General features: G+C 48.1%; 1 protein-coding gene across 1 annotated transcript; it reads left to right on the top strand.

The window, feature by feature from the left end:
- The first annotated feature begins 192 nt into the window (after positions 1 to 192).
- On the top strand, positions 193 to 9,293 carry NAGA (alpha-N-acetylgalactosaminidase). Its single transcript, XM_036864933.1, has 10 exons — positions 193 to 332; positions 757 to 848; positions 1,654 to 1,789; positions 2,338 to 2,509; positions 3,373 to 3,550; positions 3,880 to 3,974; positions 4,737 to 4,898; positions 6,767 to 6,964; positions 8,056 to 8,199; positions 8,664 to 9,293. Exons 2-10 carry the CDS (start codon positions 833 to 835, stop codon positions 8,724 to 8,726), a joined length of 1,164 nt encoding a protein of 387 aa, XP_036720828.1. The 5' UTR covers positions 193 to 332; positions 757 to 832; the 3' UTR covers positions 8,727 to 9,293.
- Positions 9,294 to 22,061: the final 12,768 nt, after the last annotated feature.

Below are 22,061 nucleotides of genomic sequence, written 5' to 3'. Positions count from 1 at the left end.
GCGTCATCTACAGTGCACTATCCTCGCCTTCAGGGAACCCAGCAGAGGTGAAAGGACTAGCTTCACGTGAAGCCGCGGTTGGCTCGTGCCTGCCTCGGGGGCGCGCAGAGCCGGAGCTCGAAGGAGGTGGGGCTTTGGGAGGTTCCGAGGGCTTACTGGGCCGGTAGAGGGCGGGGCGGGACGTTGCTAGGGGGATTCTGTTAGGTTCTCCGGGGAAGGTTAGCCGCAGTGAGGCCCCGCCCCTCTGGAACGCCAGAGGCGAATCAGGTGACTGAGGTGGTGGCTGGTTCCGGAGACCGAGGCAGGCGGCAGTTCTGCGGGAGTTGGAAGGGGTGAGTGTCAAATGTGGACGACTCTGGTTGGGGTCCCCGTGCTGGGCCGCTGGGCCTGCGGTCTTTGGGGACGAGGGGCGGCAACCCAGACTCGGAGGGAATGCGGAGCCTGGTCCCGGCCCGCCGCTTCCGTTCTTCCTGGGCGTCCTCGAGCCTGTCGCTGCCTCTCTCTGACCCCAGTCTGGCAGAGGGCCGCCCTTGGGCGCTCGGGGTTCCCAGCAGTGCAGAGGGGGTGCGGTCTAACGTCCAAGATGCCTTGTTTAGTATTTCCTCAGGAAGAACCCAGGCTCGGGGAAGTGATGGCTGGGGGAGGGGGGGAGCTGTGAGAGGGCGTGGGGACCCAGTGTGGGATCCACACCCAAGGTTAAGGGCAGCAGGGCTAGCCAGGCAGTAGTGACCCCAGTGCTTTTCTAACGTTTCTTAGCTTCCAAAGCCCAACATATAAAGCTGGTAAAAGCAGAGCAGATCTGGTCAGGTCCTGAGACGCTGAGTCCAGAGCGATGTTGCTGAAGACAGGTACCTACACGGACGGGGGTGGCTTTGGGAGGGTAGGTGACCAGTTGGGGGTGGGAGCTACCTGGAGGAAGTTCCAGTCCTGTGGTGTCTGGGCCTCCTTCCCTGATGTGGGTGTGTGGGGAGACATGTTCCTCTCTTATTCTTGGAAGTGGGCCAGGAAAGGAGGAGGTGCTCCCCACCTAGGAATCAGTTCCCCTCCAAAGGGGCCTCTTCCCTGCTCACCCCCTCTACCCCAAAGCACAGAGGCCCTATCTTATTAACATCAATATGTAATGAGAACAGCCCTGTAAAGTCAGTACAGTGATTCCATCTTGCAGATAAAGAAACTGAGGCCCTAGAGGGAAAGTGAGCTGGCTGGGTGCAGGTCCAACCGGCTGACCTCTTAAGCCCTTCTGAAGCCTCTTGGGTGTCTCTGGAGAACAAAGAGCCCTGGATGGGACTCAGGAGACCTGGCTACAGTGTACTGTCAAGTTCTGTGTGAATGGAGTGGGAGGAGCTGGTCAGGGTGTAGAAAGGATATGACCTCAGGTGTTAGTTTTTGATAATTCCAGCACTGCTGTGGTAACAGCACAGTGGGAATCTGGGCCTCAAACACGTCGCCCCACCCCAGGCACCGTCTGGCCCACTCACAGCACTCCTGGAGCCAGGAGTTGCAGGAAGAGCCCATTCCACCTGAAGCGCAAGAGTCTAGTTCCCCTAATGTGCAGGCCAGCAGCCTCTGCAGGGCTGGGCAGCATATGGATGGGGTGGGGTGAGGGCTGGAGCTATAGGAGCCACTCACAGTTATCCTTCCAACCCGCTGCAGTGCTCTTGCTGGCCTTGGTGGCCCAGGTGCTGGTTCTGGAGAATGGGCTCCTGCGGAGGCCACCCATGGGCTGGCTGGCCTGGGAACGCTTCCGCTGCAACACTGACTGTAACGAGGACCCAAAGAACTGCATCAGGTGAGTAGGGTCTGTACCACCCGACAGGCTTGCCTAGGGCCCTCACAGAGTGGGAGCAGGGAGTGGGGGTCAGCTAGGAAAGAGGGCAGGGTTAGAGCCCCACATCCCAGAGAGAAAGCAACCAGAGGTGACTTTTGAGACCTCTGACACTCAGCTTCATGACCAGCTTGGGGCCTCTGTGGTGACCTCAGGCCTGTGGGACAGGGACCCTGTGGTGGATGCAGCCCCTGAGATAATGGAAAGGAGAGAACAGTTAAGGGCCAGGCCAGACCCCACGTGCTTCCCACTGGCCCAGTCCTGCTTCTTGGCTTGGGGGCCAAATCACTCCTCTTGCTCTACCCTGCTCATGGCTCATGACATAATCCTTGGTATCCCTTACACTTGTTACCTGGCTTAGTCTTCAGCTGACAGCAAGGCCATGGTACTTGTAGGCCGGATTCACGCTCAGAGCATCTAAGAAGTTTGAAAAGCTCTGAGGAAGGTGGGGTGGGGTTAAGGTTAGGCCTGTGCTGGGCCACTGAGCAGCCCTGTCCCCTACCCCTCGCCAGTGAGCGGCTCTTCGTGGAGATGGCTGACCGGCTGGCACAGGATGGATGGCGGGACCTGGGCTACGTATACCTTAACATCGATGACTGCTGGATTGGTGGACGTGACGCCAAAGGCAACCTGGTGCCTGATCCCAAGCGCTTCCCCAACGGCATGGCCTTCCTGGCAGACTATGTGAGCCCCACCCCAGCCCTGCCCCTTGGCCTGGGGGCCAGACCACTCTTTCCACCCCATCCGACTTAGGGCTCATTTCTATAATCCCTGCTTGAGAACTCACAGTCTGGTGGAGGAAATAGATTCATGGACAGGTAGTTTTGACCCACTGTAGTGGGTGAGAGCAAGGAAGGACATCTTATTCAGCCTGGGATTTCAGGAAGGTTCTCTGGAGGAAGCAATTCTTGAGCTGATACCGGAGAGATGGCATTCAAGGCAGAGGGAATGGCAGAAGCAAATGCTTAGAGGCCAGAAACAGCCCATGCAAGGTGTGTGTGTTGGAGGGAGGGGAAGTATCATGGTTGGCAGAGGCCAGGCCAGCAAGCTGAGACCCTTTCCTTTGGGCTTTAGGGAGTCATTGAAGGTTTTTTTTTTTTTTTTTTTTTAAATTTATTTATTTATTTATTTATTATTTTAAATTAATTAATTAATTATTTTTTGGCTGCATTGGGTCTTCGTTGCTGTGCGCAGGCTTTCTCTAGTTGTGGTGAGTGGGGGCTACTCTTTGTTGGGTGCGCAGGCTTCTCATTGTGGTGGCTTCTCTTGTTGCAGAGCGTGGGCTCTAGGCTCGTGAGCTTCAGTACTTGTGGCATACGGGCTCAGTAGCTGTGGCTCACGGGCTGGCTTAATTGCTCCGCAGCATGTGGGATCTTCCCGGACCAGGGCTCGAACCCGTGTCCCCTGCATTGGCAGGCAGATTCTTAACCACTGCATCACCAGGGAAGTCCCATCATTGAAGGTTTTAATGGGGCCTGGTCAGATGTGCCTGGGAGGCGGCTCCTTGAGGTCCTGCCTGAGCCCAGTGTGTTCTCAACCCCCCACAGGCTCATTCCCTGGGCCTGAAGCTGGGCATCTACGGGGACATGGGCAACTTCACCTGCATGGGTTACCCAGGCACCACGCTAGACAAGGTGGTCCAGGATGCTCAAACCTTCGCCAAGTGGAAGGTGGACATGCTGAAGCTGGATGGCTGCTTCTCAACCCCCGAGGAACGGGCCGAGGGTGGGTCCCACAGCTGGCTGGGGGCCATGAGGTAGACAGGGAGGGGTGGCCATGGAGGGCCCCGCAGTGCCCATCTGTCTGTATGGCCCTAGGGGGTGGGTAGCGTTTCCCAATTCCCCTCACCCAGGGCCTAGGGGGATCTTGGCTCCCAGACTCCCTAAAGATGGGATGGTACCATGCCCTACCCGGGAAGTGTTTGCAGCTCTGGGTACAGGGGAAGCACCTCCTTGAACCGTAGTTTCCTCCCATTTGGTGGGAGGTTTGGGCTGAGGCCCCAGATTTCATCTTGTGTCTCTTCATCCTAAAACGTGAGGGTTGGACTTCTCCAGGGTACCCCAAGATGGCTGCTGCCCTGAATGCCACAGGCCGCCCCATCGCCTTCTCCTGCAGTTGGCCAGCCTACGAAGGGGGCCTCCCCCCAAAGGTAAGCCATTCTGTGCACCCATTCTGTGCAATGCTCCTCATACCCAGGAATCCTTGCCTTCTGTGCAGTCAGGGCTCCTCTCATCATAGTTGCTCACATGCTGATTTGTAGGTCTAGGAAAGGGTCATAAGTACCTGAGGGGGCCTGAGGCAGCCCAGGGTCTTAGTGGAGACACTTGTCAGGTGGGCTGAAGGGATGGGTATCCAAGGCATGGGAACCATATGTCATGTGCTGACACAGCACCCAACAAGCAGTCAGAATCCTGGGTTTTGCCGAGTAGGCTAGGAGATCCAGAAGGCTGGTGAGGCTAGGCAGGCGGGGCCTAGCCTCTGAAAGGCCTTGTGGGCATCTCACCAGGGACCCTTCAGCATGTAGGGTGCTAGAAAGGGTGGAATCAGACCTGCAGACTGGAGGGAGAACCCTGGCAGAGGGTGGGACTCACTGAGAGAACACGGGGGTGGGTGTGTGGTAGGGAAGGTTATGAGTACACCAGCCTGGGTCCATACCCTGGGCTTGGCCCCAGCTGGCATGAGAGGGAGGGGTAGGCTTCTGGCACCAGCGCGCATGGAGGAGAGGCCTGGGCAGCCCCAGAGCAGAGCCACTCCCTCCGAGGCCTTCCTCATCCTGAACACGCTCAAGGTCTGTTCCCTTCCCCCTTCCCTACCCTCTGTGTCTCCTGCTGAGGCTCCCCAGCCCCTGTGCAGGGCCCCAGGCAGCAGAGTGTGACTCTGCTGTTGGACTCTGCCTTCCCCCCAAATCCAGGTGAACTACACTCTGCTGGCGGACATCTGCAACCTCTGGCGCAACTATGACGACATCCAGGACTCCTGGAGGAGCGTGCTCTCCATCCTGGACTGGTTTGTGACCCACCAGGACATTCTGCAGCCGGTGGCAGGCCCTGGGCACTGGAACGACCCAGACATGGTACCAGCATGGAAGGGGATGGCCCAAGGCCCACTGCCCTATGCTGTCTTCCTGGACGCTCATTGCCAGGTTCTAGATCAGCATCTCAGAAACGTGTCCTTGAACCAGCCATGCTGGACTTGCCTTGGGGGCTTACAATTCTGTTCCCAGGGCCCCACCCCACCTCTTGGCTCAGAATGTTCAGAGAGGGCCTGGGAATGCCCATTGTTAACAGTCTTCCCAGGCGGTTCTGATGTGTCTTGAAACTTGATCTGTCGTGACTCTTGTGTAAGACACTATTCCTCCGTAGGGTGAAGATCACAAACAGTCCACACTCTCTTGCCATTCCCTCCCTAGACGCTTTGCCAGGTCTGCCTCTGACCCCTCTTTCAATGCTCCGTATAGTGTTACTCTCCACAGGCAGAACTGGCCTCTCATACCTACCTCACTCATAGCCCTGATCACTTAAATTTCTTTGCAATTTATCTTACAGTTTTATAGCTATCTCTTCATTTAGTCTACGAGTATTTACTGTCAGTGATGATTATAATAATTACAAATACTAGGCCAGATGGAGAGGTGCCTGGAGAAACAGAAATTGACCTGCTTTAGAGTTCCAGCTCCAGCTCTGCCGCTTACCTTGGGCACGTGACTTAATTTTTTCTGTGACTCAGCTTTGTCAATTGGAAAATGGAAATAATAATAGTAGCTACTATATATATAGGGTTGTTTTGAGGGTTCAAAGGATGACCCTTTATTTTTATTTTATTTTATTTTATTTTTTAAAATTATTTATTTATTTATTTATTATTTTTGGCTGTGTTGGGTCTTTGTTTCTATGCGAGGGCTTTTCTCTAGTTGCGGCAAGTGGGGGCCACTCTTCATCGCGGTGCGCGGGCTTCTCACTATTGCGGCCTCTCCTGCTGCGGAGCATAGGCTCCAGACGCACAGGCTCAGCAGTTGTGGCTCACGGGCCTAGCCACTCTGCGGCACGCGGGATCCTCCCAGACCAGGGCTCGAACCCGTGTCCCCTGCATCGGCAGGCAGACTCTCAACCACTGCGCCACAAGGGAAGCCCCTGTTTTATGTTTTTTTTAGGCCAGCACATGGCTGATATTGCAAACAGGACTCAGCTCCCTGGGGTTGGGGGGGAGCTGACCTTCACTGACCTACTAGGCACCAGGCCCAGGGCCAAGTACTTTTTTAAAAATTATTTTATTTTTTGGCCATGCCACACGGCATGCGGGATCTTAGTTCCCTGACCAGGGATCAAACCCGCTCCCCCTGCAGTGGGAGCGAGGAGTCCTAACTGCTGGACCACCAGGGAAGTCCCCAAAAGGATGACCCTTTAAATGCTTGGCATGGTTTGGCACATATACAGTGCTTAGTTAAATTGGTGTCACTAAGTACACAACAGTGTTGAGTTAGCAATAATCGTTTGTGTCCTGTTGGTGTATTGGTTGCCCTGGGGACAGGAGTGCCCGTTGGTGTAGTCAGCTGTCGTTAGGGCAGGTGGGTGGCTAGTGGCAGGAGCAGAGACTCTGTCCAGGTCTGCTTTACTACCATCCTGGCTGCATTTCTTGACTTGCATATTCCAGTTTATAAACGCTTTTGGCAACAGGATCCATTGGATCCTCTGAACAACCTGTGACATGGTCAGAGCATATTATCACCCCTATATTCTTGATGGAAGAAGAAACCTGAGGCTCTGAAAAGTGACCTGACCCACCCCAAGGCCACGCTGCTGGGGAATGGTGTTTGCAGAACCAGGACCCACACCTGGCCGTCCTCCCCCATCTCTGTCTTCTCTTGCTACAAGTTTAGGGTTGGTCCGCACGCCCACCGCCCTGAAGAGGGCAGAGCTGAGCAATCCTCTTTTCTGCCCCCAGTTGCTCATTGGGAACTTTGGCCTCAGCTTCGAGCAAGCCCGGGCCCAGATGGCCCTGTGGACGGTGCTGGCGGCCCCCCTCTTCATGTCCACGGACCTGCGTACCATCTCCGCCCAGAACATGGACATTCTGCAGAATCCACTCATGATCAAAATCAACCAGGATCCCTTAGGCATCCAAGGACGCAGGATTCTCAAGGTACTGGGGGTGTGGAGCAAGGAAGGGAGGCTGAGAGACTGGGCTCCCCTGGAAACAAGTCTGCAGGCCAGAGGTTCAGGGGTCGGGACTGGGCCTCTGAAATCCGCTCAATCCCTCGTAGTTGCATTCAGTCGAAGTCTGTACTGGGAGCTGCTTCGACTGTCCCTCACTTGCCTGGGTAAGAGCAGGGCCAGAGCAGGACAGCTCGTGGGATTTGGGGAAGGGAGACATCACCACAGGTGCACACGGGATCAGTGTGGCCCCTCGGTTTGGAACTGCAAGACTTCTGCACAAGTCTGTGAGGGCTGGCAGAGAACTAGGGCTTGCCTTCAGAGTTTAGGAGTTGTTTGAGCCATGGAGGACAACTACTAACTAGTTCTAGTGTATACTAGTTGTTGAGCACCTACTGTGTGCTAGACATTCTAGATAGATTTTCTCAGAAGGTCGATGCTCCTTCCCTGTTTTACAAATGAGGAAACTTAGACTTGAAGAGTCTCAGTAACTTTATACCAAGGCCACACAATTGGTAAGTGGTACAACAGGACTAGATGCCAATAGTGTCACCTCAAAGATTGTGCTCGTTGCCCAGATCCTTGCCTCTCTAGTAAAAGGAAATCTACACCAATATAGAAGGCACCTGCTGAACTGGTGATGCCCAGAGGCGATAACTAATCCTGCCAGAGAGGCTGATGGTGGAGCCAGCCCAGGGCCTTCTGGTGCCTGTGGCTTCACCCTCCTGGCTGCTCAGGGCAGAGCTCATCGTTCTAACTGGACGGTTGCCAGGGGCTGTCCACGTCTGTCTCTCCCGTAATCCTGTAAGCTCTCTGAGGCAGGACCTCATGCAGCATTTATCTGTGTCCTGGCCTGGGGCCTGGCACAGAGTAAGTGTCGGGGAGCGTCTGCTGAGTCAGGGAAGGAAGAAAGGAAGGTGAGTTAGACGAGTTGGGTGCTGGAGGGCTGTGGTTCCCCTCCAAGCTTCTGCCTGACACGGAACTGTGGGCTGGCGAGACCCAGAGCTCAAGGGAGGGTGGGAAGGGAGCTTTAGGGCCTGCTGAGCAGGCCCCCAGCCAGTAGCCATCTTCTGCGCCCAGGAGAAATCCCACATTGAAGTGTACGTGCGGCCCCTGGCCAATGAGGCCAGCGCCATAGTCTTCTTCAGCCGCAGGACAGATATGCCGTATCACTACTGGACCTCCCTCGCCCGGCTGAACTTCTCCAGCTCCAAGGTGTATGAGGTGAGTGCCCTGCTACCTGCAGCGCTTTGGGTTTCCCTGAGGGTGTTGCTGGGTCCTCACGCACACAGGGGCCCCTTCACTCACACACTGTCCCCTAAGCCGTGGGCCTTGGGTCCTCTGGCTGGTGCTGTGCTCTGCACTGGTGTTTTCAAGCTACACAAACGAACTACCGTGTGTAAATGAGTCCCGTCAGCCCCCGAGGCCGCGTGTTTCCCCTCTTCAGTCTTGCTGGCACATTTCTCAGGTTCTTGGTGGGCTGGGCCCTCACCACTGCCAGTACTTGGGCATCTGTTGGCTTTGCCAGAGGGGAAGTGATGGGGACTCAGGCTTCCACTTCTGTAGGGCATGCTGGAGGCTCAACACAGGCCAAAGTCCAGGCTCTTACATCCCCTTGGCTGGCGGGTGGGGGGTTGTCCCTGTGCAGCCATTCTTAGGGTGGCATAGTGCTGTCCTCCCCCCTGCAGGCCCAGAACGTCTACACGGTGACATCATCAGTGGCCTCCAGGATAAAACCAACTTCACATTGATCATCACCCTTCCGGGTGGTGATGTGGTACCTGTATCCTATCAGGAAGCTGGGGACGCCCCAGCAGTGAGGAGCTGGGACGTGTGACAGGCTGTGGCAGCACCACTGAGCCCAGACCACGGAGGTTCCACGTGCTGAGGGCCAGTAGGTGGGGTCCTCTGCTACCCATCAGACCCAAAGTGCAATCTCAGGGCCAGGTTCTACGCCCTGCACAAGTGTGAACTCTCTTGGAAACTTGCCTTCGGGAGACTTCCTGTGGCCTTTCTGGCCTCTACCTCATCTGTACAGCCCCACGGATGTTGCTGAACAACTCAGCCAGCCTCCTCAGCCCCCATAGGCAGAGGCACCGATACTTGTCAGGATTCTAGTCTCTGACCTTCTTTTTACTGACTCTGAAATCAGGATTTGGAATTTTCTTAAAATTAGGAGTGGAGCTCTGACCTCTTGTCGGGAAGTCCCATGAATTATGTGGTTGACTTTCCTGCCCGGAGAAGGCCTTACAGGCTGACACTGCCTGAGAGTGGCCTTGGTTCCTTCGGGTCACCAATAAAGCTGTTCTTTAGTCAAGTAGTTGTCATATGGACCTGGGGCCATGGGCTGGTCAGGTGGGGACCCTGGGTGGCACTACACAAGGTGCTGGTTTCCCATTTCACCTCACATGGAAGATGTATGGCCTCTTCTGGCCCCTCATTCCACAGCGACCTGCAGATTGTACTTCTGGCCATGCCAGGCTTGCGTCCCACCCCGGTTATCCCTGCTGTGCCCAGCATCATGGTGGTGGTAACAGCACAGTGAGGCGGACTAGTGATGGTCCCAGGCCCTCTTCCCCACCCCATTCAGATGTTACAGGGTCTGCCAGCCACTGCCCCCACTCAGCAGCCCCTCTGCTGCACAGTGAAAGGCCCTTGACCTGCTAAGGAACGTTGCGTTACTGTCTTCGGCCTCTTTCAGCTCCTCTCCCCCTTTCTGACAGGGCTTCGCGCAGTGACGCTCCTGGGCTGGGTGCAGCCGAGGGCAGTCAGCTCTGCCTTTCTCCCACAGGGCTTGTGTAGCTTGTCCTCTGCCCACCAGTGCCCCCAGCTCCTCCCTTAGTTTCTCCTCTCCTAACCTGGCTGCAGAGGAGTTTCAAATCCCTCAGCTATGTCCAAAGAAAGGTCCAGGGGCTCTTTGTGTCTTAAAATATATATCCTGCTCCTCCTCCTAGGGAAAGGGGTATTAAAGAATGGCAGGTTCTTGACTGCCTTCCTTTGGTTCCTATTTCCCAAGCCCTCTTTTTAGCTACGGCCTCAGGGCACCTGTCTTCCCTAGTGGCTCTTGTTCCCCTTTGGAAAGCTGGCAGCAGACCAGGCTAGGTAAGTTCTCCTTGTGCTTTGAATGTGGGAGTGCCCAGTACCTCAGGCTTTGCATGGTCCTGCCCTGTGGGAACTCTTCTGGGTGGATCTCCCATGTTCCCTCCCTCAGGGTTTAAGGTCGTTGTATTTGGAGTATGTTATAAAGAACTCACAAACGTACATTTTATAGTGTAATTTAAGATTTCTGGAGCTTCACTGATTGAGTCTGGGGTCATCAGAGGAAGCTCCCTTTCCCCAGTTGGTGTCTTGAGGCTGTGGGTCACTTAGGACAGAAGCCTACTTCATCCCAGGCCTCTGCCCTTTGAGGTCTGTCACCCTATGCATAGCTCCAGCTTCGGGTCTTGGTCATAGTGCTGTTCAAGCCAAGAGGAATGGTTTCGGGCAGGAACACTCCTTTCGCTAGCCCCAGGAAAGAAATCTTTTCCACCCCCCCGGGATGTGGTGGAGACCACCAGACTTGGGAGCTGGGGCCAAGGACCAGCATGGATTTGACCAGTCAATTCCTTTGCCTCCCAGACACAGAGATAGTTACATGTCTTTACTTGCTGTATGACTTTATCCTGAGGGTACCTGACTGGTTCTATCACGTTAGCCTTTATTCTCTTAACGCACACTCTGTCTTCCAGGACATTGTTTTACTCCCTTCCGCCCAAGGCCAGTATGGGACTAAATTAATTTTTCCCAGTTCAAGGCAGCCTTGTCTGGACCCAAGGGTACCCCTTCTGTTTTTTAAAATACATTTTATTATAGAAATGTTTGAACATAAAAATAAAATGGTAAGTGAACCTCCATGTACCCATCACCCAGATCCAACAACCATCAACATGTGCCATTATTTCATATCTCTCCTCCCACACATACTTTTTTTGCATGTAAGCTGGAGTATTTGAGAGCAAATCAAAGAAAACTCTAACCACCTCTATGTAGCTCTAAGAGATAATAGGGTCTTGAATATACAATTTTCTTTTCCAACAAAATAAAATTTTTAATCTGATAACCAGTCTGTGTTCAGTTTTTGCCAGCTGTGTTGGTTTTTTGTTTGTTTCTGTTTTGTTTGTTGTTGTTTTGTTTGTTTGTTTGTTTGGCTGCACCCTACAGCTTGCGGGATCTCAGTTCTCAGACCAGGGACTGAACCCGGGCCACAGCAGTGAACATCTGGAATCCTCACCCATGTGGCCACCAGGGGACTCCCACCAGTTGTTTCAAAAATATTTTTCCATAGTTTATTTGAATCAAAATCCAAGCAAAGGGTCAACAAAAATGGTCCCATAAGAACCACCGAAAGTTTGCTCTCTCTATAAGACCAATGAAAAATCTGCCATATATAATCAGAATCAACTTTAAACTCTGGAAATTAACCAAAGGCTTTCAGTAACCCAGAGAGTGTTCAGTCAAGAAAGACAGTAGAATCTTGGTAAGAACAGAAAGCTTTTTAGAGTTTTAAACTTACCCTAGTACCAGATTTTAAGTCAGCTATTTAAAATATGTTCAAAGAGCTAAAGGAAACCATGTCTAAAGAACTAGAGGAGATAAGAATGGTGTCTCACCAGATAGAGACTATCAGTAAAGAGACAACTTATAGAAAGGAACCAAATAGAAATTCTAGAGTTGAAAAGTACAATAACTAAGATAAAAATTTCACTAGAGGGGCTCAGCAGACATGACCAAGCAGAAAAAAATCAGCAAATTTGAAGATAGGTCCGTTGAAATTAACCTATCCAAGGAATAGAAAGGAAAATGAAGAAAAATTAACAGAGGCTCAGAGACCTATGACACACCATGCAGCATAGATATAAGGGGACGAGAAAGGGCAGAAAGAATATTTGAAGAAATGATGGCTCAAAACTTTGCATATTTGATGACCAATATTAATCTATACATCAAAAAAGCTCAACAAACTACCAGTAGGATAAAGTCAAAGAGTTCCGTACCTAGACACATCATAATCAAACTCTCAGAAGACAAAGGGAGAATTTTGAAAGCAAGACAGAAGTGACTCATCACATACAAGGGAATATACTTTGAGATGAATGAAGACAAGTACACAACACCAAAAATACTAAAACAGAACATACCAAAACTTATGGAGTCAAAGTAGTGACCAGAGGGAAATTAATAGCTGTGATTTGCCTATATTAAAAAGAGTGAAAAGACAACCCACACAATGGGAGAAAATATCTGCAATTCATATATCTGATAAGGGATTTGTATTTAAAATATATAAATAACTCATAACTCAGTAAAAAGACAACCTAATTTTAAAACTGGGCAAGGATCCTGAATCGACATTTTTCCAAGGAAGATATGCAAATGGCCAATGCTCAACATCACTAACCATTAGGGAAATGCAAATAAAAAACAACTGAGATACCACTTCACACCCAAAAGGGTGGCTAGAAGAGTCAGATAATAATAAGTGTTAGCAAGGATGTGGAGAAATTGGAACCCCTCATATGCTCATATGCTGCTGGTAGGAATGTAAAACTGGTACAGCTACTGTGGGAAATGGTCTGGCAATTCCTCAATGTTAAGCAGAGTTAACCACGTGACCCAGCAGTTCCACATCTAGGTATGTACCCCAAAAAAATGAAAACATAACGTCTACACAAAACCTTATACACAGATGTTGATAGCAGCATTGTTCATAACAGCCAAAAAGTGGAAACAACCTAAATGTCCTCCAACTGATTAATGAATAAACAAAATGTGGTTCACCATACAATGGAATATTATTCAACCACAAAAGTAAAGAACTGCCGCATGAGGATATTAGGCTAAGTGAAATAAGACAGTCACAAAAAAACACTATATGATTCCATTTATATGAGGTATCTAAAGTAGTCTATAGAAACAGAAAGTAGGATGATAGTTGGCAGGGGTTTGGGGGAGAGGGAAATGGGAGTTCAATGGGTATAGAGTTTCAGTTTTGCAAAATGAAAAAGTTCTAGAGATCCATTGCACAACAATGTGAGTATAGTTAACAGTACTGCAGTGTACACTTAAAAATGGTTAAGAAGATAAACTGTGTTGTGTTTTTTACTATATATATATATATATATATATATATATATATATATCCCTGAGAGTGAACCAGAAGATGCCCAGCATTTTAGGGATGGTGGCTGTGAAAAAGTCCAGGTCATTAAGAGTCCAACATGGCTAGAATACAGTACATGAGCTCGTGGAGAATACGCTCAGTCTGGATTACAGACAGCAGCATTCCTCAGGAAAGCAACAGTATACACAAAAGGGGAATCCAATCCAGACGTGCACATCTTCCAGCCCTGGGATGCCCAAGAGAAGGAATGAAGAACGATGGAACTGGGTGTCATTAGGAATGGACATCTTCTCTACCACTACTGGTGATTGTGTGTATCAGATATATCAGAGTCAGATGTCAGCTTCCCATTAATGATTCTTGCTCTATTTCCTTCTTTTTCCAGACTCCTGGTAAAATGCAGTACAATCTTGTAATATTCCCTTTCTCCCATTCAATGTTATCCAAAATTTTCTGCCGTCTTTACCCGATCAGATGGCTCCAGGAATAGAGCCATCCTCACTCTTTCCCAGATCATTCCCATCCATGAAAGGGTGAACAAGAAGAGGGGGAGAAGAATATCATCTGTCAGTTGGATATTCAGGGTAAAGAGTAAGAATTTTTCAAGTGGGGTGACGTCAGCAACGTGGCTGAATAAGACAGCCCTCACATATCCCTGCACTCAACAACAATTTGGCATCCATCCACAGACAGAAGTGCCTTGTAGCACCTGTGGGATCCAGCACCATGTGCCAAGAGACCCAGGAGAAGTCTCACCCACCCGTGCATCAGGTAATAGGCATGCGGACCTCGGTCCTGGCTGGAGACCCTGCAGTGGCCTGTGAACCGGCTCCAGCCCCTCTCAGCCACAGTGTGGGAGACCCTGGAGAACAATGTCTTAAGACAATCACCCTGGGCTTCCCCGGTGGCGCAGTGGTTGGGAGTCTGCCTGCTGGTGCAGGGGACACGGGTTCGAGCCCTGGTCTGGGAGGATCCCACATGCCGCGGAGCGACTGGGCCCGTGAGCCACAACTGCTGAGCCTGCGCGTCTGGAGCCTGTGCTCTGCAACGGGGGGGGGGGGGGGGGGGGGGGGGGGGACCGCGACAGTGAGAGGCCCGCGCACGGCGATGAAGAGTGGCCCCCGCTCGCCGCAACTGGAGGAGGCCCTCGCACAGAAATGAAGACCCAACACAGCCAAAAATAAATAAATAAATAAATAAATTTATTAAAAAAAAAAAAAAAAAAGACAATCACCCACAGACGAACGAGCCTTTGTGGAAGTCCAGGTTTCCAGTGGAGAAGTTCCAGCACACCACTGGAGAACGAAAATAGAGGTCTGGACACATTGGAGAGGAAAAGAGGAAGAGTTTGATTTTACCCACATCACCCCTCCCCCAAGGCAGCACAGCTCAGTACCGGGTGAGACGTTCTTGGCCGTTGATTTCTCCCACAGGGGAAAGTGAAGCATGCCAGTGCGCACCTGACTTCCCCAGCTGCGTGGGACATTGCCAAAGAGGCACATTTCTCTCTCACTCCATCCAGGGTACGGAGTCGTGAGCTGGCTGATGCGGGGGTGGGGAAAGGCTGGGAGAGTGGCAGATAGGACTCTTGGAGGGCATTAAAGGATGCAGATCCTACTAACTGTGCTGCAGACTCCAAGGAGCCTGCCCAGGAGCTGCTGGGGACACCTTGCTTGCAGATCCCCCCACCTGGCCTGTAGGCACCTCCAGTGCTCCGTGTGCCTCACCCACTCACACCCCTACCCTGTGGCCAGCTCTCTGTGCACACTCCTGGTGGTGGTGAGAGTGAGCTTTGGCAGACAGCTTGTGAGCATAGAAAGCCAGCCTGAGTCTGCAGGCGAGGGAGAGACCACACACTTGAGCTTTAGCTCAGCCCTTGGGAAAACAAAAGGGAGGCTGTCAGCACCTGGCTTGGTGTGTTGCAGGATCAAGAGAAGGTAAACAAGCTTAAGAATTCTGCCACAAGAGGGAGCAAGAAGCATGGTGGAGGTGTATCCATAGATGGTCTGAGAAAGCCTCAGAATCTCTAGCAGGACTGATGGTAGGGATTTCTCTCCCAAAGTCAGTTAGTGAAAATTGGAGAAGGTGCCCGCTACTGCAAGTGTGAAGACAAAAATGTGAGACTCCAAGGAACGTGATAAATCAAGGAAACATGACACTACCAAAGGATCACAACAATCTTCTAGTAACTGACCTCAAAGACATGGAGATCTGCAGTTTACCTGACAAAGAATTCAAAATAGCTGTTTTAAGGAAGCTCAAGGAGCTACAAGAAAACACAGAAAGGCAATTCAACAAAATCAGGAAAATTATACATGAATAAAATGAGAAGTTTAACAAAGAGATAAATCATTTAAAAAAAGAACCAAACAGAAATTTTGGAGCTGAAGAATACAATGAATGAAATGCAAAATGCAATAGAGAGCATCAATGACCAGCAGAATGGAGCAATCAGGAGAAAAAAATCTGTGAATTCAAAAACAGGAACTTTAAAATTACCCAGTCAGAGGACAACAAAGGAAAAAGAATAAAAAAGAATTAAGACTACAGTAATCAAGACAATATGGTACTGGCACAAAAACAGAAATACAGATCAATGGAACAGGATAGAAAGCCCAGATATAAACCCATGCACCTATGGTCAACTAATCTGTGACAAAGGAGGCAAGGATATACAATGGAGAAAAGATAGTCTCTTCAATAAGTGGTGATGAGAAAACTGGACAGCTACATGTAAAAGAATGAAATTAGAACACTACCTAACACTATACACAAAAATAAACTAAAAATGGATTAAAGACCTAAATGTAAGACCGGACACTGTAAAACTCTTAGAGGAAAACATAGGAAGAACACTCCATGACATAAATCACAGCAAGATCTTTTTTGACCCACCTACTAAAGTAATGAAAATAAAAACAAAAATAAACAAATGGGACCTAATGAAACTTAAAAGCTTTTGCAAAGCAAAGGAAACTATAAACAAGATGAAAAGACAACCCTCAGAATGGGAGAAATATTTGCAAATGAATCAACAGACAAAGGATTAATCTCCAAAATATATAAACAGCTCATGCAGCTCAATATTAAAAAAACAAACAACCCAATCAAAAAATGGGCAGAAGACCTAAATAGACATTTCTCCAAAGAAGACATACAGATGGCCAAGAGGCACCTGAAAAGCTGCTCAACATCACTAATTATTAGAGAAATGCAAATCAAAACTACAGTGAGGTATCACCTCACACCAGTTAGAATGGGCATCATCAGAAAATCTACAAACAACAAATGCTGGGGAGGGTGTGGAGAAAAGGGAACCCTCTTGCACTGTTGGTGGGAATGTAAATTGATACAGCCACTATGGAGAACAGTATGGAGGGTCCTTAAAAAACTAAAAATAGAATTACCATATGACCCAGCAATTCCACTACTGGGCATATACCCAGAGAAAAACATAATTCAAAAAGACACATGCACCCCAATGTTCATTGCAGCACTATTTACAATAGCCAGGTCATGGAAGCAACCTAAATGCCCATCGACAGATGAATGGATAAAGAAGTTGTGGTACATATATACAGTGGAATATTACTCAGCCATAAAAAGGAACGAAATTGGGTCATTTGTAGAGACGTGGATGGATCTAGAGACTGTCATAGAGTGAAGTAATTCAGAAAGAGAAAAACAAATATTGTATATTAACGCATATATGTGGAATCTAGAAAAATGGTACAGATGAACCAGTTTGCAAGGCAGAAATAGAGATACAGACATAGAGAACAAACGTACAGACACCAAGGGGGGAAAGCTGGCGGGGGGGGAGGTGGTGGTGGGATGAACTGGGAGATTGGGATTGACATGTATACACTAATATATATAAAATAGATAACTAATAAGAACCTGCTATATAAAAAAAAAAAATTCAAAAAAAAGAATTAAGAAAGCCTATATGATCTATAGGATACCATCAAAAGAAGCAATCTGCAAATTATTGGAGTCCCAGAAGGAGAATAGAGGGAGAAGGCAGAAATAATGGCTGAGAATTCCCAAATCTGGGGAGAGATATGGTTATCCAAGTTTATGAAGCTTATAAGTCACTAAGCAAACCCAACTTCAAGAGATCTTCTCCAGGATACATTATGATAAAAAGTGTCAAAAATCAAAGACAAAGAAAGACTCTTAGAGGCAGCAAGAGAAAAGAAGCTTGTAACTTACCAGGGAATCCCCATAAGGATATCAGTGGATTTCTCCACAGAAAGCTTATAGGGCAGGAGAGAATGGGATGATATATTAAAAGTGATAAAAGAATAAAACTGCCAACCAAGAATACTTTATCTGGCAAAGCTGTCCTTCAAAAATGAAGAAGAGATAAAGATCACCCCAGACAAAAGCTGAGGGATTTCATTACCACTAGATGTGCCTTACAAGAAATGCTGAAAGGAGCTCTTCAAGCTGAAATGAAAGTATGCTAATTGGTGACATGAAAATACATAACACAATGGTAAAGGTAAGTATATAGTCAAATCCAGAATACTCTGATACTGTAATACAGTAAGTCCCCTATATGTGAAACTTCAAGTTGTGAACTTTCAAAGATGCGAACGTGCGTTCCCATGTCCAGTCACACAAGTTAGTTCATGGGTCTGGCGTACATTGTCACATGCATGTATCCTCTATAAGTGGTTGTGCTTTTGTGTACTTTACTGTACAGTACTGTATAGAGTACAGCAGTACAGTATCATTATTTCAAGCCCAGGATGTCTGGAAGCAAGCATAAAAGCAGTGGTGATGTAGCTGGTACTGCTAAGAAGCACCAAGCAATAACGATGGAAACGAAAATAATTGAGGGAGTGGAGTGACAAGAGGAAGAAGTAACTGAAGAACTGAAGAGATTCACGATGCAGGAAATAGCAAGGGGATTTTCTTTATTTGAGGAGGTACTGTTAGTTTTTGAGGCACAGGACCCGAATGTAGAACAGTACACGAAGGTTGCAGCAGCTGTTCAGAATGCAATTCAGTGCTACCGTGTCATCTATGACGAGAAAAAAAAAGAGCTACTACCCAGACATAACTGGATTGTCTTTTCAGGAGGGCAGACAGAATTGAATCCAGCAAGGAACCAGAACCTGTGCCATCAACGTCAGGAGTGAGTGAAATTGCAGCTTGCCCTCCATCTCCTATTGCTGACAATCTTTCAGCTCTACCATCTCCCACCTCCTCTCCCTCCCTCCAGTCAGTAACTCTTCTTGCCTGTTCACTCGATGCCAGCCCCTGTATGCCAGCTATTGTACTGTACAACTGTACTTTTCAAAGTACCGTACTGTAAGATTAAAACTGTTTATTTTTTGTGTTTGTTTGCTTTTTATTTATTACTTGTGTGAAAAGTATTATAAACCCATTACAGTACAGTACTATATAGCCGATTGTGTTAGTTGGGTACCTAGGCTAACTTTGTTGGACTTATGAACAAATTGGACTTATGAACATGCTCTGGAATGGAACTTGTTCATATGTAGGGGACTTACTGTATGGTGGTGTGTTAACCACTTAACTCTAGTATAAAAGCTAAAGAACAAAAGTATTAAAAAATAATTATAGCTACAATAATTTGTTAATGAATCCACAATATAAAAAGAGGTGAATTGTGACATTAAAAACATAAAAGGAGAGAGAGTAAAAAGGTAGAGTTTTTGTATGCAATAGAGTGAAGTTGTTATCAGCATAAAATAAACTGTTGTATCTAGAAGATCTTTATGTAAACCTCATGGTAACCACAAAGCAAAAACCTACAGTGATACACGAAAGATAAAGAGGAGAGAAACAGTGCATACCACTAAAGAAAATCATCAATTCGCAAAGGAAGGCAGCAAGAGAGGGAGAAAGGAAAGAGGGAACTATAAAACCACCAGAAAACAAAAAGATGGCATTAGTAAGTCCTTACCTATCAATAATTACTCTTTTTTTTTCTTTGGCCAAGCCACGCAGCATGCGGGATCTTAGTTCCCCAACCAGGGATCAAACCTACACCCCCTGCAAAGGAAGCATGTAGTCTTTTTTTTTTTTTTAATAAATTTATTTTATTTTATTTATTTGTTTTTGGCTGCGTTGGGTTTTCGTTGCTGTGTGTGGGCTTTTGTCCGGTTGCAGCGAGCAGGGGCTACTCTTCGTTGTGGTGCGCGGGCTTCTCATTGCGGTGGCTTCTCTTGTTGCAGAGCACGGGCAAGCATGGAGTCTTAACCACTGGACTGCCAGGGAATTCTCTCAGTAATTACTCTTGATGTAAATGGATTAAATTATCTAATCAAAAGCTAGTTGGATAAAAAAACAAGATCCAACTGTATACTGCCTACAAGAGACTCACTTCAGCTTTAAGAACACATACAGGCTCAAAATGAAGGGATGGAGGGACTTCCCTGGTAGTTCAGTGGTAAAGAATCTGCCTTCCAATGCAGAGGATGCGGGTTCAATCCCTGGTCGGGGAACTAAGATCCCACATGCCACAGGGCAACTAACCCTGGGCGCCACACTACTGAGCTCATGTGCCTCAACGAGAGAGCCTGCATGCCGCAAACTACAGAGCCCACCGCTCTGGAGCCCGTGCCACAACTAGAGAGAGAAAACCCACACACCACAACTAGAGAGAAGCCCGTGTGCCATACTACCTATACGGTATATCCATACTGATATGTGCTACAACATGGATGGACCTTGAAAATGTTATGCAAAGGGAAGAAAGCCAGACACAAAAGAGCACTTATTATATGATTCCATTTATATGAAATGTCTAGAATTGGCAAATCCATAGACACAGAAAGTAGATAAGTGGTTGACAAGAGGGAATGGGGGGCTTCCCTGGTGGTGCAGTGGTTAAGAATCCGCCTGCCAATGCAGGGGACATGGGTTTGAGCCCTGGTCCAGGAAGATCCCACGTGCCTCAGAACAACTAAGCCTGTGTGCCATGACTACTGAGCCTGCGCTCTAGAGCCCACAAGCTACAACTACTGAAGCCCGTGCGCCTAGAGCCCGTGCTCTGCAACAAGAGAGGCCACTGCAATGAGAAGCCTGTGCACCGCAACAAAGAGTAGCCCCTGCTCACTGCAACTAGAGAAAGCCCGTGCACAACAACAAAGACCCAACACAGCCAAAAATAAATAAAATAAAATATTTTAAAAAAGCTTTAAGAAAAAAGAAAGAGGGAATGGGTAGTGACTGTTAGTAAGTATGGGTTTTTTGGGGGGGTGATGAAAATGTTCTGAAGTTAGATAGTGCTTATGGTTGCACAACTATCCCTCTGTTCAAATAACTGATGTGGTTTCTGTCTCCTGGCTGAACCCTGACAGGTACATAGGGAACCTGGAATCAGCTGTGCAAGGGTCCAGTTGAGAGACAGGGAGACAGGGACAGGGGGTGATTGTAGTGAATATGAAGAAGAGGGACTGGCCAGACCCCCATGACTGAGTGTCAGTGGGAAGGGGACCACTAAGGCGATGTGCACAGCCAAAGACATTGGTGGTAAATAAAGACAGAAGTGTTAGGGGCTGGTTGAAAAGTACCTATTTCACAACACTGTCTCCCACAACAGTCTAACATTTCTAGACTCCCCTGATAAAAACAACAAAACTGGATTCCTGTTTAAAGAAACTCAACCAGTTTTCAGAAACTATTCCCCCAGACAGTCCCTGGATAGGGTGTTTGTGGGAGGGGTCCTACAAAGACTGACCTCCCAGCTGAAAGAGACCCCATACCTCCCCAGGTTGGAACGGAGGTATTTGTACTGACTCAGGATGTGCAGTATAATAAATTGGGGTGTTTTGCCTCATTAAAATAGACTGCCCAGTTTACAGAATGAGAAAAAAGTTGCATGTGGTGATTTAGTTATATGTTCTAATATCTAGATTTAAATTTTGGCTCCACTTGCAGCAATTTTGAACAAGTTACTTAATTTCCCTGTGCTTCTACTTCCTCCCCTGTAAAGTGCGGATGTTAATAGTTCCTACCACATAGGATTGTTGCTAGAGGATTAAGTGAGATAGTATATGTAAAGCACTTAGAATGGCACCTGAATAAGTAATTATTCAGGCCCAGACTTTTTCACATTATGGTTTTTGCCACTAAGCCCAGAAGCCCTCTATAGGAAGCCATGGGAAGTAACAGGCTCTCCCACTTAATGCACTTCCCAGTCTTCATGTCTCCCCCCAACCCCCTTTTTTAACAGAACAGTTTTAGGTTTACTGAAAAATTGAGAAGAAAGTAGAATTTCTATACCCCCTCTCTTCCCCGCAGGCCTCCTTCAGTGTCTCCATTGTTATCATCTTGCATTAGTGTAGTACATTTGTTGTAACTGATGACAGTATTTATATTTATAATTAGCTCAAGTCCATAAGGGAATTCCCTGGTGGCCCAGTGTTTAGGACTCTGCGCTTTCACTACCAGGGCCCAGGTTCCATCCCTGGTGGGGGAACTAAGATCCCGAAAGCCGTGTGGTGCAGCCAAATTTAAAAATAAATAAATAAAAAATAAAGTCCATAACTTACATTAGGGTTCACTCTTTGTGTTGTATATTCTATAGGTTTTGACCAATGTGTGACTTGTGTCCACCATTACAGTCCTGCACACAAGTTTCACTGCTCTAAAATCCTCTGTGCTCCACTTACTCATCCCTCCCTACCCCCACCTCAACCCCTGAAACCACCAATTTTTTCAGTCTTCATACTTTTTCCTTTTCCAGAACATCAGAGGGTTGGAATTATACAGTATGTAGCCTTTTCATATTGGCTTCTCTCACTTGGCAATTTGCATTTAAGGTATACTTTCATGACTTGATAACTCATTTCTTTTTATCGCTGAAAATATTCCATTTTATGGATGTACCACTGTTTATCCACTCAGCTATTGAAGAACAACATCTGGTTGCCTCCATATCTTG

Source organism: Balaenoptera musculus, chromosome 10, assembly GCF_009873245.2.
Source record: "Balaenoptera musculus isolate JJ_BM4_2016_0621 chromosome 10, mBalMus1.pri.v3, whole genome shotgun sequence".
Classification (NCBI taxonomy): Eukaryota; Metazoa; Chordata; class Mammalia; order Artiodactyla; family Balaenopteridae; genus Balaenoptera; species Balaenoptera musculus.
This window is presented reverse-complemented; position numbering and strand designations above follow the sequence as displayed.

Bases quoted from the DNA above. Each gene is read 5' to 3' on its own strand.
- NAGA (XM_036864933.1), top strand. The intron at 2,510-3,372 runs GTGAGCCCCACC...AACCCCCCACAG, and splicing joins TGGCCTTCCTGGCAGACTAT to GCTCATTCCCTGGGCCTGAA. The intron at 4,899-6,766 runs GTACCAGCATGG...TTCTGCCCCCAG, and splicing joins ACTGGAACGACCCAGACATG to TTGCTCATTGGGAACTTTGG.